Source organism: Astatotilapia calliptera, chromosome 7, assembly GCF_964374335.1.
Source record: "Astatotilapia calliptera chromosome 7, fAstCal68.1, whole genome shotgun sequence".
In the NCBI taxonomy this organism is placed as follows: domain Eukaryota; kingdom Metazoa; phylum Chordata; class Actinopteri; order Cichliformes; family Cichlidae; genus Astatotilapia; species Astatotilapia calliptera.
Window position 1 is genome coordinate 64657314 of NC_137428.1, and position 16498 is coordinate 64673811.

Consider the following 16498-nt stretch of genomic DNA (forward strand, 5'->3'; position numbering starts at 1 on the left):
TGCAGGCACATCGTGTTGTAAGAAGAGACAACAAATGTGGAGTCTGAAGCAAAGATAAGAAGATGCAGAGATGGGAGGAGGTCTCCCTCTGCTGATGCCTAATCATATATGTCCTGAGAATATACTCAAAATCTTCTTCTTCTTCTATCAACTGCTCCCTTTAGGGGTCGCCAGAACAGTCATTTTTTGCACATGAACAAACCATTGCAGGCTTTGTCTTTCTTTCCTTTCTGTCCAAACTGCTCAACCCGACTGTTTCTCTGATATACTAATTTCTCAATATGCTCACAACAATGACATTCTCAAAAATGAAACCGAATGCGTGACAAAGTAATTGAATCTTTTCAGTGCTTTTTTTTTTTTTTAGCTGCATAACAGTCCGGTATAACATGGGGATCTTTTAGTTTATTATTCAATAAGCTGAAACAAGGAGCACACATATCATACAGCTCACTAACACCCTAGCATCACAGGAAGGTAGTATATCCAATGCGCTTGCGCATTGCCAATGTTCCCGGAAGCACATCCCTGCACGTGTAGGATTTGACAACCTTGAAAAACTATAAAGTAACTATCAGCGTATGTCTGTCAGTAAGAATTTCTAGGGATGCCAGTAACACGACTGCTGTGAGTATCAAGTGTTTTGTTTAAATAAGAAGCCTCAGTTTTACTCGTGGATACATTGCTAGTCATCTTTTCTGGCAGTTTAACCTAAGAAAGCAAGCTATTGCTAGCATGTCTCCCAGCTGACCTGTATGCACTCTGTCCTGAATGCAGTCGGATTAGTCCACGTTGCTGTCAATAACTGTCAGTGTATTTTAGACTGCAAGTTATGTGCTCACTGTGAATTTCAGATAACTAAGCAATAAGAACTTAGCGGGCGCTAGCCTGCTATGCTAAAAACAAACGGCATAACATGATGTTGGAGTTGTTGTGCAGTCACTTTGCAGGTTGGTGAAATTGCAGCAACTAATCTGCCGCAATATTAAATCATCGTAGGGGTAATGTGACTGTTTACGAGGTTTAACCCACGCTTATTAATACAGGGTGCTGTTATTAGTGCACCGTAGACATTGCACGGGAAATGTGTAGCTTGTATTGCTGAGCTACGTAAATACAAACGATCTTGCCTAATGGGGGACCACCGCTAAACAGAAGCATCATAAACACATTTTTTCTATTTGCTCAAGATCCAATAAAATGCTACACTGCTAATATTTGATCATTTAGGTTTGGAGACTTGGATTTGTCTGTTTTTCCAAGTTTCATGGAGAAGTTATTATAAAGCGTGGCAGTGCAAAACAAACTCTCTGTGTGTGTATTTAATAAAAGATTGTTTCAGTGTCTCATATTCCTTTGAGTCTCCCCCATTTACCGGCTGCATTTGTTTGTGTCTGGAGGAAGACACATCTTTGACCTCACATCCTTAGGTATAGACCAGGAGTGCTAAACATAAAGCCCCGATCCTGGCTGCTGGATTAACTGTATTTTTATAAGTTTTACAGCTTTTCCTGCTGATGACAACCTCCCCCATAGCCATTCATACTATACCGAATCAATGTAAGCAATAAAACAGTTAAATGACAGAAAAGCTCCGTTAAAACAAGAAAATTTCAAACATCGACAGTACTTTTTTAAGTTTTATAAATAGGGACAGTTTGGGCAGTGAGCTGCCAGAACTTTTCTGTAATCTTTCACATTTTTCATGTAGAAAAACTGCAATGTGCTGTCGAAAATGCACTTCTTTATTTTATATTAAGATATCTCAGGGATTAAATGTGTAGGGAAATCTGTTTACACTGATAATAAACTGAGTTTTATTCGGCCAGCTTAAGATCAAAGTGGACCTTATGTGGCCCTCGATGTAAAATATATTTGACATCCCCGGTCAAGACCTCTGTAGTTCAATGCTCTTGATTTCAGACAAAGTTATTCTTGCCCATCCTTATTTCTATTTGTTTTTTCAATTTGTCTTAACTAAGTAAAAGGAAAGATGCGCTACCTGCTTATATGGCAGTGAGTAAAATCTCCAAAGAAATTCCGTTCTACGCATTTGTGTGAGCTGAAAGTTTAAGGAACTGTTCCAGATATTTTTAGTAGAAAAGGGAACCCTCTTGGTGCTGGACTGACCTCAGCTGCTTATCTTAAATCAAACAAAGATTAAAGACATAATTTTACTTGATCATCTAGGTAGCAGTTATTGTGCTTTTCTTTTAGACAATATTATAGGATTTATGGGAACGATATCAAGGATAATAAGAGCCAGCCTGTGCATATCTCCTCAGATATCCTCTCTACCAGCTGGGCAATCCCCAGCTGAGGATCTTCAGACCTAGCTGGTTTCTGACCCTGGTGAGGCCGGGAAAAGAGCAGCCTCAAGACACTGTCCAGTTTCGCATCCCAATGGAGTAAGTCTTTGATTATAAACGTTAATATGTATGAGTTCATTACCATACACCTTTATTTATCACACCGTTCTCAGGTAAATTGATTTTGCAGCACATAATACTTGGAGAAACTTTTACTATGCACGGATTAGTGAGTCTGTATTTATTCTCAAGGTTGCCTCAAGTTTAGACATGGTTATTTGTCCATAAAATATAAAAGTGTGGTTTGCAGTCCATTTTTTGTTTAAGCTAATGGATGCCTATTATTCTTTGAGTAGGAAAACATAAAGGTGATTGCTGGAAAACTAAATTACAGTCTCTCGTGTGTTATATTCTTCTCTATTTTAACCTCCTAGGACCTGGCGTCCACTATTTTGGGTTATTTAGACCAAAATACTAAATTTTGCTCTACAGGGCCTGATATCCACTTACGAGGACATTAAACTGCTACTGTCCTATCAAAATTTTAAACGAATTTCCTGATATGTGGCTCTTATTTTTCTTAAAAACAAAAATGAGGTAAAAAAAAAAATCTGGTAATTCTTTGTTTTTTACATTCATCGGGCCCCAATATTCCCAAATATCAAAGAGAACTTAAAAATGCATGCCATGGAAGAGTTCAGGTCTTAGGAGGTTAAATGTGTTTGTGACCCAACATCAGTTCACTGAGGCTGAAAATTGTCTTTTAGTTTACATTTAGGTATTATGCTACTCTTTTCCCTGATGTAAATAACAAAGACCTCACAATGTCTCAGCTCACACCCCCCTTTCCCCCAGCCCTAAAAAAAAAATCAACAAAACTCAATATTTTATTTGTCATTCACTTACTGCATGCATACTTGATTCATTTCAGCTCCGTGTGAGACTCAGGGAAACACTGCTAATATGACTCAATGTGTAAAACAGCCAGTAAATCCCACGCTTAACTTCCTGTTAATACTACTTTATTTAAATGCATAGTTACTTTTTCAAGCAAATTGTCTTTTATAATCACCAGCACTGGCCTCTAATCACCTCTTTCTGAACTGTAAATGAAAAGTCTTGAAAAAGTCTTTTGGGAGAGATTTGAGTATTTCCTAACATATTAATTTAACAGATCTCACGATAGAGCTTGTTGTACATAATTATTATAACTTATATATCAGATATAATGCCTCTGATCTAAAATACTTTTACGTCAGTGGAATATTTCATTTATAGTTTTATTGCCACAGTGTTTTTTTTTTCCTGTCTTTTTCCACGGCGCCATAAATTACATACTAGTCCATTTGTTTAGTCCTTTCAGGCTGCCGTTGCCCATAAATGCAGGTGCTTATCGTTTGAAGTCTGCGTATTGTTCCAGTTGTAAATTTGTACACACATTAATCAAAAATCACAAATGCTTACTTGTACATACTGGCCCTTTGTAAGCATTCACTCTATCTATCTCTCTCTGTTTAAGTACAAGCTGTTCAGCTCTAGAGCAGATTTCCTTGGATTGAGGATCCTTTTTTCTTTTTTTTCTTTCTCCATATGCGATTGATAATGAACACAAAACAAATGAGTAAGAGTGGTCAAGTGACTAATCCAAGAAGAGAACAAAACAAAACTACACTAAACTTAAAAAAGATATAATGAACATAAAATAAACTTTAAAAAGACCCAATCATTTTTTGCCCTGTATAGGCTGTAAATTTATTTTAGAGTTTAGACTATAGTAGTTTCAGTTGAACGTATGGTACAATGAACATATGTTTTGCATTTAGTCTGCAGTAATTTATTTTTACTGCCACAGTAACGGTCTTGCGGGACCAGTAATATGTCCCTGATGTTTGATATTGTGGCCACCAGGTGGTGTGACAGGCTCAAAAACAGAAAACGGAGGCCTCAGTCTTCCACAGTGTAGATAGTGTGTACCACCTCATGATTATCCTCTAATGAGCTTAGTTGCAACAATGACTTGTGACAGGCCGTCATTTCACTCTCACATGGAGAGTGACGCATGAGGTGAGGTCAAAAGTACTTTTATTTGGCTTTGAACTGGGGCATTTGAATCAGTTTGTACACATCGAGTCTTCACCATTAGTCTCTCAGAGAAGCTGCATCAACAGTGAGACAGAAAGGGAAGGCAAAACTAATCTTGTCTGTGTAGATATGATGTTCTTATTTTGTCAAGTTTCTGCTGTATCTACTGCGTCACTAAACGTGACAGGAGGTCCAGTCATCACTTAATAGTGACAAGCTGATTTTGACTACCGCTACAAGCCAAGGTCACTGAGGTTACCAGCACTCCTGAGGCAATGAGAAGCCCAGAACCCACACTGGGGAGAAAAATTGAAGTTTGAGGCAGATCATCTATGTGTCTCTGGTGGGGTTTAGACCATAATCTGTTCATCCAGGTGCCTGGCCTCCCACTCTGATTCTTGCCTCTTCTCTGCCAAACTCCTAGGGTGCTTATGTAATTGTGTGTGTGTGTGTGTGTGTGTGTGTGTGTGTGTGTGTGTTTTTCTGTATATACTTGTAAGTGTGAGTCCGTTTGTGCGAATGGTGTGTTTCTTTGTGTATATATGCACAAAACTGGGTAAGTGCAGGGTGCGTGTGTGTTTATAAGGGTGTGTAAGGTGTTCTGTTTTTTTCCTCACAGTCTTTGATGCTTGCGAGAGGTGCATGGCTGATTGATATGCTGCTGGGGCCTCAGTGTGTGCTTGGAAACACTGTTATTTTTTTCACTTTTCTTAACAACATCGTAGTAAATGGACCCACACAGAGAGACAATGACAAATGTCACTCCCACTCCCAGTTTATTGATAAGTCTGAGTCACTGTGGCAGTGAAAGCTGTTGTAATTATGATTCTCAAGTGTAGGCGGTGTAAGCGTGGGTAAATTTTAGAGCCGAGCAGCTGTTAATGAGAACTGGTAACTGTTGGCGTTCTCAAGAGAATAACACAAGGTGGCCTTTATCTTGCTGACACCTGGGAGCTAGATATCCATAGTTGTTTGTCTTGCTCTCTTTTGCTTTTCTCTAGTTTTCGTACTTTTTGGCAGTATCACTCACTTTCTGGCATGTCTTCCTCCATCCTTTCCCTCTGTCCCACCCTGGGCCTGCTGTTTATTGTGCTTTTCTTAAGCACTTTGCTATGTGTCCAAAATCAATCCTCCTTTGACACTTGTTTTTTGAGACACCTGGGCTGTGTTCTCTGGAAATTCTCTTTCTACCTGCCAGAGGGAGGTATTTGTTGGTCTTTTTGATTGTTCTCAAACCTTTTGTGCTATGTAAGTATTTCCCCTCTGTTCTATAACATCATCAAATTTCTAGGCTCACACCCACGCACACCTTCTTGTACCTCACCTGGCATGGCGAGAGGCCAGTACACTCTCTCTCACACACATGCACACAAAGAAAAGAGCATGCCATTGAACTTTCAGTTGAGTCTGCTACACAGTCACATTTCATGCTATGCAGACTAATAACTATGAAACCAGACCATGCTGTGGTTTCTCACTCTAATCAGACTTGAGCGAACTGACCCTGTAGTACTGCACCTCACGATTTCTTTTGCCAATGGTTCAGTTCCTGGACCTAACAGCGTTGGAGTCACCAATATATCTGGTCACCTCTTCAACGTAATAAGCACACGTTTGAAACTGTGCCATTTTTTTTTCATGCTTGTAAACCCAAGTTAATGTCATATTAAGTCATTTAGCCTGTAGATTTGTGATGTAAACTCTATTGACCTGTTTCTCGGTAAGAACTTTTGTGACTTTCAATGACCGGCTCTTTGATCTATTTTTGTTCTATTGTCAGGCTGCAGGGCAAATAAAAAAACTCTAATCCTTCACACGCTGCTTTTATGCTCTCAACTTCTCAACTGTCTCTTTTCTCCTCAAGTCTCGGGTTCCTTGGCAGCTTTCCCTCTAAACAAAGTCGGCTACTATGATCTTGATACTTAGTGTTTAGCACTTTATGTGTGTGTGTATTGTCTCTGAAGATGGGAGGGTTAAAGTAGAGACTGTACGTATCTCAACCTAAAATTGACAATGGGCAGGTCAACAATGTGGAGCGGCTTTCATTTGCCTTTCATCTGTGCAAAAGGTACTCTCCTGTTTCATTCTCACCGCTAAACCACTTTGACGCAGTGCACTTTGATGTTCATGTGTGCATGTATGAGTATGTATGGGCTGTGTAGTGTACCTTCGATGTTTAAACTATTGTGTGTGTATATAAAGGCCTTATTAATTTAAGCTAGTTTAATGTTTCCCTGACATTCACCATAAAAGTGTGCTGTTTGTCTTTATTAAGGCATTTTTCTTCAGTGTATAATCCATGTATTATTTCTTGTAAGACCACCACCCCCCCCAAAAAAAAACCAAAAAAAAAAAAAACCCCTGTTAGATTCACAGTTGATGCAAGAGCAATTCAGACAGCAAACAACCAGTGCCTGAGATTTCTTTCCCTAACTCGTCAATAATTCTTTCCATTGGGTTCTGGTGCAGAACCAGTTCTCCTTGATTCTGATCCTCTGGACTGAACGTTTAATAGTTTTACTATGTAAAGCTCGGATATTATCAAGTCATGGTGGATGGAGTCTGTGGGCTGTATCGGCTGGTCATTAGTGACTTTCTTGATGTAACCCCTCCCAGAACCATTAACGTCAGTGGTTCGAATAATGTCTCTGTGGTAGCTTTGTTTTTACTACCACCAGTCTTCTTTTTTTGTTTGTTTTGTTTTGTTCTTGGTGAATAAAAATAATGATGAAATACATGAACTGGTTCTACACTGGGTGCCACATCGGGGTCGAGAGGGTTATATGTGATCATAAAAAGCCTAATGGCTCCTGATGAGATCATAAAGGAAGGGCAATTTTTAAACTGTAATGTGTGTCTGTTACTTGTAAGCTGTAAACCAAAAAGGCTATGAGCAGCCAAATATTTAATGCAGCTCTTTTTTTCTTTTTTCTTCGTCAAACAAGGGGCCAATTAAATGTCTTTTAGTAGTTTCTGAACAAAGTAATCTTTCTATGGTTGTGACAGCAAAATCAAGCTTATACAAAGTGATGTTTATCTTAAAAAAAAGGAAATAAAGCACTATAATATACTTTCCTACTCTAACCTTTGTAGGCCACAAGCCTAATTCAACCCTTCACACAGCGCTTTACTCCTAGACATTTGGGTTTGGTCTCAATCACAGACCTCCAGATTAGCAGATGACCTACTCTTCCTCTTGAGCCAAGAGCAATGCCATATTCTTACAATGTAATGTTTTTAGAGTGGAATCAAAATCAGTTGGTACATTTTTGTGTTCATAATTCCATCAATTTTGACAAGATCCCCAACTACACTTTGTCTTACGGATGACGATCATTTGAGCCACAAATTTTTATTTTGGATTCATCGTTCTGTAAGACTTTCAGGCATTGATTTGTTTTTGTTTTTTTAAAGATAATTTGGCATGCTTCAGACTTTTCGACCTGTTTTGATATCCTTTAGAATGGCTTCTTGACAGTCACCCTTCCATTTAGACTATGATGATAATGCATCTATTATTACTTAAATTAACAGGTTGCGGATCAATGGAAAGGCCGTTCATCTGCTGTAGACAGAGTATAAGTTGCTAAGTTTGCTAAGTTGTCTGTGTAGACCCAACACTGGCCCATCCCTGACTAAGGTGCCTCTTTTGCGATTGAGTGATTCATATGTAAGTATTAAGTAGCTTAACAAACAACGAATATTCCTCTGAAAAAAATAAAGTACTGGAGTGAAAAAGCAGCCAATGTCCAGAAAAACACTTTGAAAGACTTTGGGAAAGCCTGGAAAACTATTGCTCAAGACTGTTTTAAAAAACTGCAAGATGCTCAGAAACAAAATATAAAGAAATGGGGCTGGTTTAAGACTTTTGCACGGTACTATAGTGGAACTTAATACTTGACATATGAATCACCATGACTAGGGATGGGTACCGGTTAGGGCTGCTCAATTAATCGAATTTTAATCATGATTACGATCTGGGCTTTCAACGATCATTAAAAATGACTGAGCCGATTATTAGCACCTCCCTCGTGCTTTACTCTCGCGCTGCTCCGTGTGGCAAATCGAGCGCACCTCTCCGCATTTCGAACAGCGTCACAACAATTAAGAGGACCCGAGGGAAGCTCGGAAAGCTAAGCAGAAGTTATTTGGAGAGGAGAGTGACTGCCGTTGGTTGAAAAGAGAGGTAAAAAAAAACTTCAGTGGTTTGGAAACATTATGGGTTCGCGGAGTCAGATGTGTCAAGTAGACATAGTTTGTAAACTTTGCTACGGTGTCGTAGCTGCACCACAGAGCAACACTGCAAAGTTCACTAAACTTAGATGTTTACATTTTTCATTTATTTTTTATATTGCAAACATATTATAATTTTTTAAAGTCATTATTCAATACATTGTTATTGTTAACCCTTTAAAGCCTGTCAGAGCAGCACGCTCCGTTTTGTGTAACTATGTTTAAATCCCTGTAGAACCTGAACCATGTAAGCTAGCGCAATAATTATTTTGCATATGAAACTTACATCTCATGCCATCAGCTTGTCCTCGGTCACGGTTTCCTTCCATAAAAAGCGCTTGCAGGAACAAAAACATAATATTCCAGAAACACGCTTTGCCGATCCGATCAGCTGTTCGTAACACTTCCCACAGTGAAACAGACGTCAGCGCAAACTATCGCACGTCACTTCCTGCCCGAAACAGGAAGTGACGTCATTTCGCGGAAAATTTAGTTTTTTACTTGTAGGCCTTAAAAGCCTATACTGGTGTTTTTATAAGTCATGTTTGACTTTTCTGAATAGTTTCTGTGATGCTTAGAACTCGAATTGCACTGCTGGAAATAGTTTATTTTGATGCACATGCTGTTTTCTTTGCATCATAGGATTGTTTTTTTTGTTTTTCCTGCAGTGTATATAAAAATTGCTATATCTCCAAAATAAAACTATGAAGACACTCAAAATAAATTTCCTGCTGTTGTAAACTATTTTTTGCAACTTTTTTGTATTTAAAGTTTTGAGGGATAAACCTCTTAAATTTCTCCAAGTAGAAATATATGTAAAAAAACCCAAAATGATTTTACATTTTTTTGTAGTTTATTGCACTTTTTTGCAATTAATGTAGTTACTGTGGACTTAATGAATACATATTATTAAAATATGGGCTATAACAGTTGTATTGATGTATAGCAACTTGAAATGCTCCCACAAATGGCACTACAACATGTAAAAAAATAATATAAGCTCTGGCGGACTTGGTTCTATGGTAGGTCTTAAAGGGTTAAATATCGTCAAATAATCGAGATCTCAATTTCAGTGAAAATAATCGTGATTATCATTTTTGCCATAATCGAGCAGCCCTAGTACCGGTATCTGGTGCCATGATGGCACCGATTCTGACATAAACGGTAGTAACCAGACCGAAAAACAGCGCACATTTCGGTGCTTTTTTTCCCTGAGATGTGATACACACAGGCGAAGTGGTCAAAAGTCTGGCTGTACTTCACAGCAAAATATGCAAACTCAGCAGCCTGCAACAAGTGCTTTAAGCTGATACTGTGATACTGTCAAAGGAGGTAACACCTCGAATCCGATGAAACACCTGGCGACGCATAGCGTTTTTTTTAAAGCCGAAAAATGCGCCGTATTTGATAGCTTGCTGCGAGACCTCACACCGAGCGCATCTACTGCGGGTGTGGTGCCTGTTATCGGACCCGCAGTTAGCAACATCCCCCAAAAACCCGAAGAGGAGAGTCCTGGCCCCTAGCCCTGCCAGTGTAGCAGAAATGATGACGGATGATGATGCAGCAGCAGCCGTTCTTCTCTGCGTGAGTAGCTTAATGTTGTTCGTGTGTAATTTACGTTGAGTAGACTAACCACGTTATTAAATTAATGCATGTAAGGTGAACTAGCAAACACCGTCATAGTTACATGCGGCTGTCTTCTTGTTTGATGGCAGATACTCCCTTCACCCTGGCCAAAAAGGCTAAAATGACCAAAGAAAAAGTGGAAAACAGTTAAACATGAGAGGTTTTTGGACAAAGTTTGTGTTTTTTCCATTGTTTAAGCACTGCGTCCAGCCAAGAGTGATACCATATATGCCCTATAGCTGCAGAAAAGGCTAACATTGTTATCTTTTTACAAAAAAAACAGCTGAACATGAGAGGTTTTTGGACCAATTTTGTGTTCTCCATTCTTTAAGCACCAGTTTGAGCACCGTTTAAGCACCGGCACCGTTTCAAAAGTACCGGTTTGGCACCGGTACCGGATAAAACCTAAACGATACCCATCCCTAACCATGACCCTTCAATATAAAGGCAAATTGAAGGGACTCTTATTGTGAATTGATGCTATATAAGTAGAACTGAATTGAATTCAACTTGGGTACCAGGTTGTCATAGCTTATTACAGAAAATTGAGATTTTGTTGACACATTAAGGATAACAGTTCTAATGGGAGTTTTTCAGTATTGTCATACACTGTCAAAGCCACCTCTTGCTCTTTTTCAAATGTGTCCTTTCACCTACTTCTTTCATGCTTTCAGAGCACAGGTGTAAATTGACTACCTAAAACCAGTGGATGTGATACTGATAATCTTTTTGGCTCTATGCGAGTTAGCCCACATTTCAGAATAGGAACGATCCAGAAGCTTGTAGATTCTTTGCAAGTGAGAGATTACATCTGAAAGCAACTGCAAGTAGGTTAATCTGCAGATTGATGAATCTGCTTTATTGTCGCACATAAACAATCGTGTCACAGCCAGACAGAGCAAAAGCTTCAAAAGCTTTACCTCGTTTATGTCATCCTGCTTCCAGCCCTTCTTTCTTTAACACTGCATGATATTAGATCAAGGTCCCTTGTCTCCCTTTACACTCCCCCTTTAACAATGCAGAACAATATAACTTTTTTAAACTGTTTTCTGACAATGAAGCTAGTGTTCCTGAATTAAACCTGCTTGGCAACAACGGACCATAATTGAACCTAATCCATCGTCTGCGTCATCTGATGCCCTTCTAGGTTTTGTGTTTGGAGTTCTTTCATCGTCTTGGCTGAGGAATCTTTGTAGCATGAGTGTTTGCGTATAAATATATACCAGTTGCTGAGGAACGATGCCGTTAGCCTTAGCAGTTGCTGGAGACAGGTTTTCATTCTTCCTGAGAGGCAGAAGTGCGAAAGGTTAGCTTGTGGAGTCAGATGGGTGTTTATACTGGGATGATGATCAGATGCTGCCTGCATCGCTGCTGGAGACGCCACGCCCTTTGTCTAAGTTTAGCCTTGTTTATGTGCACACTTAACTTGACATTTTCTCCTCAGCTTTCAGCCCAAGGCTTTCTTTCAGATTGGGTCCTGGTTTGTAGCTGAGATGGGAGTTATGTATTGACTCAGGTCACAGGAAAAACAGCTATCTCATGCAACCCCTGTCAAGTGTGTGTATGAATTTAGAGTACTGTATAAAAATGCAAAGCAGTTAGATATACAACTAATGCCATAAAGTGATTTTATTTATCAGTTAACTCCACACAATACACAATGAACAGAAAAAACACAACCTCATCAGTTTTTGTCTGCTTGTGGTTACAAATGAGTGCCAAAAACTTGGATAACAGTTTTTCTGTTTGTTTGTTTGTTTGTTTGTTTGTTTGTTTGTTTGTTTGTTTGTTTGTTTTGGTACATGAAGTGACTAATGTCAAATAAACAAACTCATGTTGGTGCTTGATATGTCACATTTCTGCCGACCAGTCCACATAAACAGGTACCCTCATTACTTCAGCATGGCTGTTTCACAGCGAGCTTCGGTTTCAATTTAGGTTCTGTTCATTTGCTCTTTTCCACAATGGCCAGTTAAAGCATTTTGGGCTTTAAGAAGCAAACACAGAAAAAAATAATAAGAGATGGCCCAAACACATGGTGGGACAACCATTTGTTTACACTAATCACAGCAATTTGTGTATGAATGGTTACAGTTAGCAAAAGGTGATACAACACACAAAGCAACTGAGGTCAAATTAAAGATGTGATTATTAAAAAAGAAAAGAAATGGTAGTGTATAAAAAGTAAACGGAAAAATATCCACCGTTTCACGATTTTACATGTTGTCTTTGCACTAGTTTTAATTAAATATTCAATTTGAATGATTTTCGAGTCATTGCAAATTTTTTTTATTTTTAATATTTCCATTTTACATGTATCACAACTTTTTTGCAAAGAGTTATAGTTTGGAAGACAGTTGTTGCAAAGTACATAACATAATACAAACATGAATCGCGGTTTGTAAATATACACTAGAAGCTCTTGTATCCAGCAGCAGAAACTTTAGCTCTACCCCCCCAAAAACAGAAATTTATATAACCTGGTAATAGAACTCTTTTTTTCTATGATGGATGCCATTGCTGTGTTTGTGGTGGCGGGATAATTTTAGTTGTAAAAGCAGTTGGGATTTAGAAATATTCTCCTCATTAATCAGGATCAGTTCACTGTGCTAATGATCCAGAAGAGACCTCAGTGGCCTCTAAGCCACTTTCTTCTCTTCCAGTTCCACGCAACTGCTTTCTAGGAAAACCCGACTGTGTAATCAGTCTTTCTTCCCCTCCTGATCTGACGTACCCCTGGTCACTTTGCTGTGCTTCACTGCCCTCTGGCACACACACTGTGAGACAGTAGTTATGGTGGAGGGGGGGGGAGCGTAAATGGAGCAGAAGACGGATTTGCATGCCACATCTTTTTCCTCTTGACAGTAGAGACAAATGCATCTAGAAATGCTCTCAACGAGATCCTTTTTTGTCACAGTAAAGCAGAAGCCTCTTCACACTAATGCCCCTAGTGGACCAGGACCACGATTGAATGTTGAGAGGATGAAACTCACTGCCAAGTTGGTTCTCACTTTTCATAGCTGGGCAACTCTCTGAAGTTGATGTTTAGTAGAAACCCTGTGATGGTCAAATCACTATATCAAGCCATATATTTTGATTAAATGGTGGATTTGAATGTGGAAATTCTTATTCAAGTATCAAAAAGAGCAAGGCCTCAATGCACAAATCTTAGAGGGTCAAAGAGAAGGTTTTACTTCTGCACCAATGTCAGGTTTGCCAAACTTTAGTCTATTATAGGGGGAAAAGGCAATTGTTTGTATAGCATGGGAACATATATTACATCACTCTTAAGTACAAAGAGTCTTTGTATTCACAGATGGGGTTTTCTCATGCAAATGTTTGCCTCAGCTAATATTGTTACAACAACTCAAGGTATCGGGCCGTCACCTTGGAAAAACGGTGAATATTACATTATCCTGTTCTATTAAAGAAACGTATGAGGTGATAGAAGATGCCATATCCGAGGCACTCATGTCAGACCACAACGTCGCTATTAAGCACTTTGTCAGACGCATTTGGGAAGTGCTTTCTACCAGGCTAATCCAATTGGCTTGATTGATTAGCAGTTAAAAGCCTTTCTTTCCCTAGTCAGAGGAATCTGCTTCAAATGCTGCCCAGCAGGCTAGCTTTAGCTAGGCTGGCCTGCCGGATCAGTTGGTGCCAGGCCCACTTCCTGTGTAGGGTTTCACAGGACGCGATCAATACTTGCAGACAGCTAATTGGATGAACACTGACACTCACATTTCTCCTCTCCACTTTACGGTCCATAGAATAAAAGCTGAATATGGGTTTGTACGAGAGTGTCCTGTCCGTTACATTTGATAATATAACAACAAAGTTTATGGGAATGCAATGTGGAAATGAGCTGCATCATTTCTATGTAGGTGTCAGTTAAGTGAATGTGGCATTATATGATCAACAGTGATCCAGTATGTAAGCCTGCAAGGGCTCGACTTTAACCGCAAAGATTTTTTCTCGGCCTGTTGTGTCTCCAAACACACGTCCAGATTAATCCTTATCATATGCAACGCCTTATTCTTGGAAGCCTCCATAACCTCTGTTCTGTTTTCTATTTTTCTGGGTATATCTGGACAGAATGACCAAGTACGATATAAAGAACTACTTGGAGAAGATCTATAATGTCCCTGTGGGAGTTGTCCGCACCAGGATACAGTTTGGTGAGTCTTCTCATTTCTTTGCACTCAAGCACAGAGGGCCTGTAACTTTTTCAGAATTTGGAGTGATTGTACTGTTTCGCAAAATATCATCATGTTATTGCCAGGGTTGGCCTTATCTCTTTGTTTTTGTTGTTTGGGATGAAAGTGTGTTTGCTCAGCTCTAAATGGGATACAAGCACCATCGTTTTTTTGGGTGTTTCTACTCTTTCTTATTTTCATCTTCATTGTAATCTTCTGCTTTTCTTCTGATAAATGCGGCCATGACAGCTAATTTAAATGGAAAAAAGTTTTTGATTGGGATGTTCTTTACATTTGGTGTTTGAGCCTCAAGTACTATAGTGCTAAAATGGGCTCCTTCTTTATATATATATATATATATATATATATATATATATATATATATATATATATACCGTACTTTCTGGACCATAAGCCGCTACTTTTTCCCTAGGTTTTGAGCCATGAGGCTTATACAAAGGTGTGGCTATTCTGTGGATTTTTCTTCCACCACTAGGGGGACTCTAACCAGAATTAGAATAAAAAACAAGATAGATGAAAAATCAATGCAAAGAAGAATACACTACTTTTTCTTTAGCAGATAGAACACGCACAACAAATTACCAACTGGTAATTATTTTCAAATCCTCGCCCCTTCATCATGGAAACCACACGAAGAAGTTCGTATGATGCAAGTTTTAAGTTGAAGGCCATCGATCTTGCTATCCAGGAGGGAAACCGCGCTGCTGCACGCAAGCTTAGCGTCAATGAGTCTATGGTGAGACGTTGGAGGCGGCAGCGGGAAGAGCTCATGCAATGCCAAAAGTCGAGAAAAGCTTTCAGAGGACATAAAAGCAGGTGGCCTGAACTTGAAAATGTCCTGGAGGAATGGGTGAACACACTGAGAGCAGGTGGCCGAGGTGTATCCACTGTACAGATCCGACTGAAAGCCAAAACAATCGCCCGCGAAATGAATATTAAAGATTTCAAAGGTGGGCCGTCATGGTGTTTCAGATTTATGAAACGTAAAAACCTGTCCGTCAGGGCACGGACCACTCTCTGTCAGCAACTCCCCCCTGATTATCAGGAAAAAGTTGAAAACTTCCACAAATTCGTTGAAAAAAAGATACAAGAAAACTCCATCGGACCAGACGACATAATCAATATGGATGAAGTACCTTTAACATTTGATCTGCCTCTGACCAGGACCGTTAACAAGACAGGTGCATCATCCGTGTTGTTGAAAACAACAGGCCATGAGAGGACGCACGTCACCTGCGTTCTGGCATGCACGGCATCCGGACAAAAACTTCAACCAATGGTGATTTTTAAGCGCATAACTATGCCGAAAGAACAACTCCCGAAAGGCATAGTGGTCAAAGTTAACACCAAAGGGTGGATGATAGAAGGTCTAATGAAGGAATGGTTAACGGAGTGCTATGGGAAGCGCCCGGGAGGATTTTTTCACCGGAAAAAAGCACTGCTTGTTTTGGATAGCATGAGGGCCCACATCACAGATTCTGTGAAAGCAGCGATCAAGAAAACAAACTCCATTCCAGCTGTGATTCTTGGAGGTACAACAAAGTTTTTGCAGCCACTTGACATCAGTGTAAATCGGGCATTTAAAGCTGCACTACGGTTTGAGTGGGAGACTTGGATGACAAGCGGTGAAAAGTCATTCACAAAAACTGGCCGCATGCGAAAAGCATCCTTTTCTGATGTCTGTCAGTGGATCCTAACAGCGTGGAGTGCTGTGAAAGAATCCACCATCACCAATGGGTTCCGAAAGGCTGGACTGCTGCGCGAAGAGAGCGGCGCACCTTCAGAGCCAACTTCACCGGAGGATGACAGTGACACGGAGAGCGAGACTGATGGAGACAGATGTGATGAAGCGCTTCTGAGCCTGTTCAACTCCGACACTGAAGAAGACGACTTCATGGGTTTCAGCGAAGATGATTAAAGTGACATGTGGTTTCAAATACAGGAAAAATGGAGGTAAATAAATAGCGGTTATTTTCTCTTGGTTCTGTTACGTTTTAATCAGCAAAGTTGCTGCCGTGTTAAAAGGCATTG

At 39.7% G+C, this 16498-nt stretch overlaps 1 protein-coding gene across 2 annotated transcripts in view; it reads left to right on the plus strand.

Annotated features, from left to right (window-relative positions):
• The first annotated feature begins 481 nt into the window (after positions 1-481).
• Positions 482-16498, plus strand: part of mrpl23 (mitochondrial ribosomal protein L23) — a 47980-nt gene continuing 31963 nt past the window's right edge. For both annotated transcript variants that reach the window (XM_080304882.1, XM_026176472.2), the window contains exons 1-3: positions 482-627; positions 2286-2408; positions 14346-14428. In XM_080304882.1, coding sequence (XP_080161008.1) covers positions 608-627; positions 2286-2408; positions 14346-14428 — 226 coding nt within the window. In that variant the 5' untranslated portion in view covers positions 482-607. The remainder of the gene's footprint in view (positions 628-2285; positions 2409-14345; positions 14429-16498) is intronic.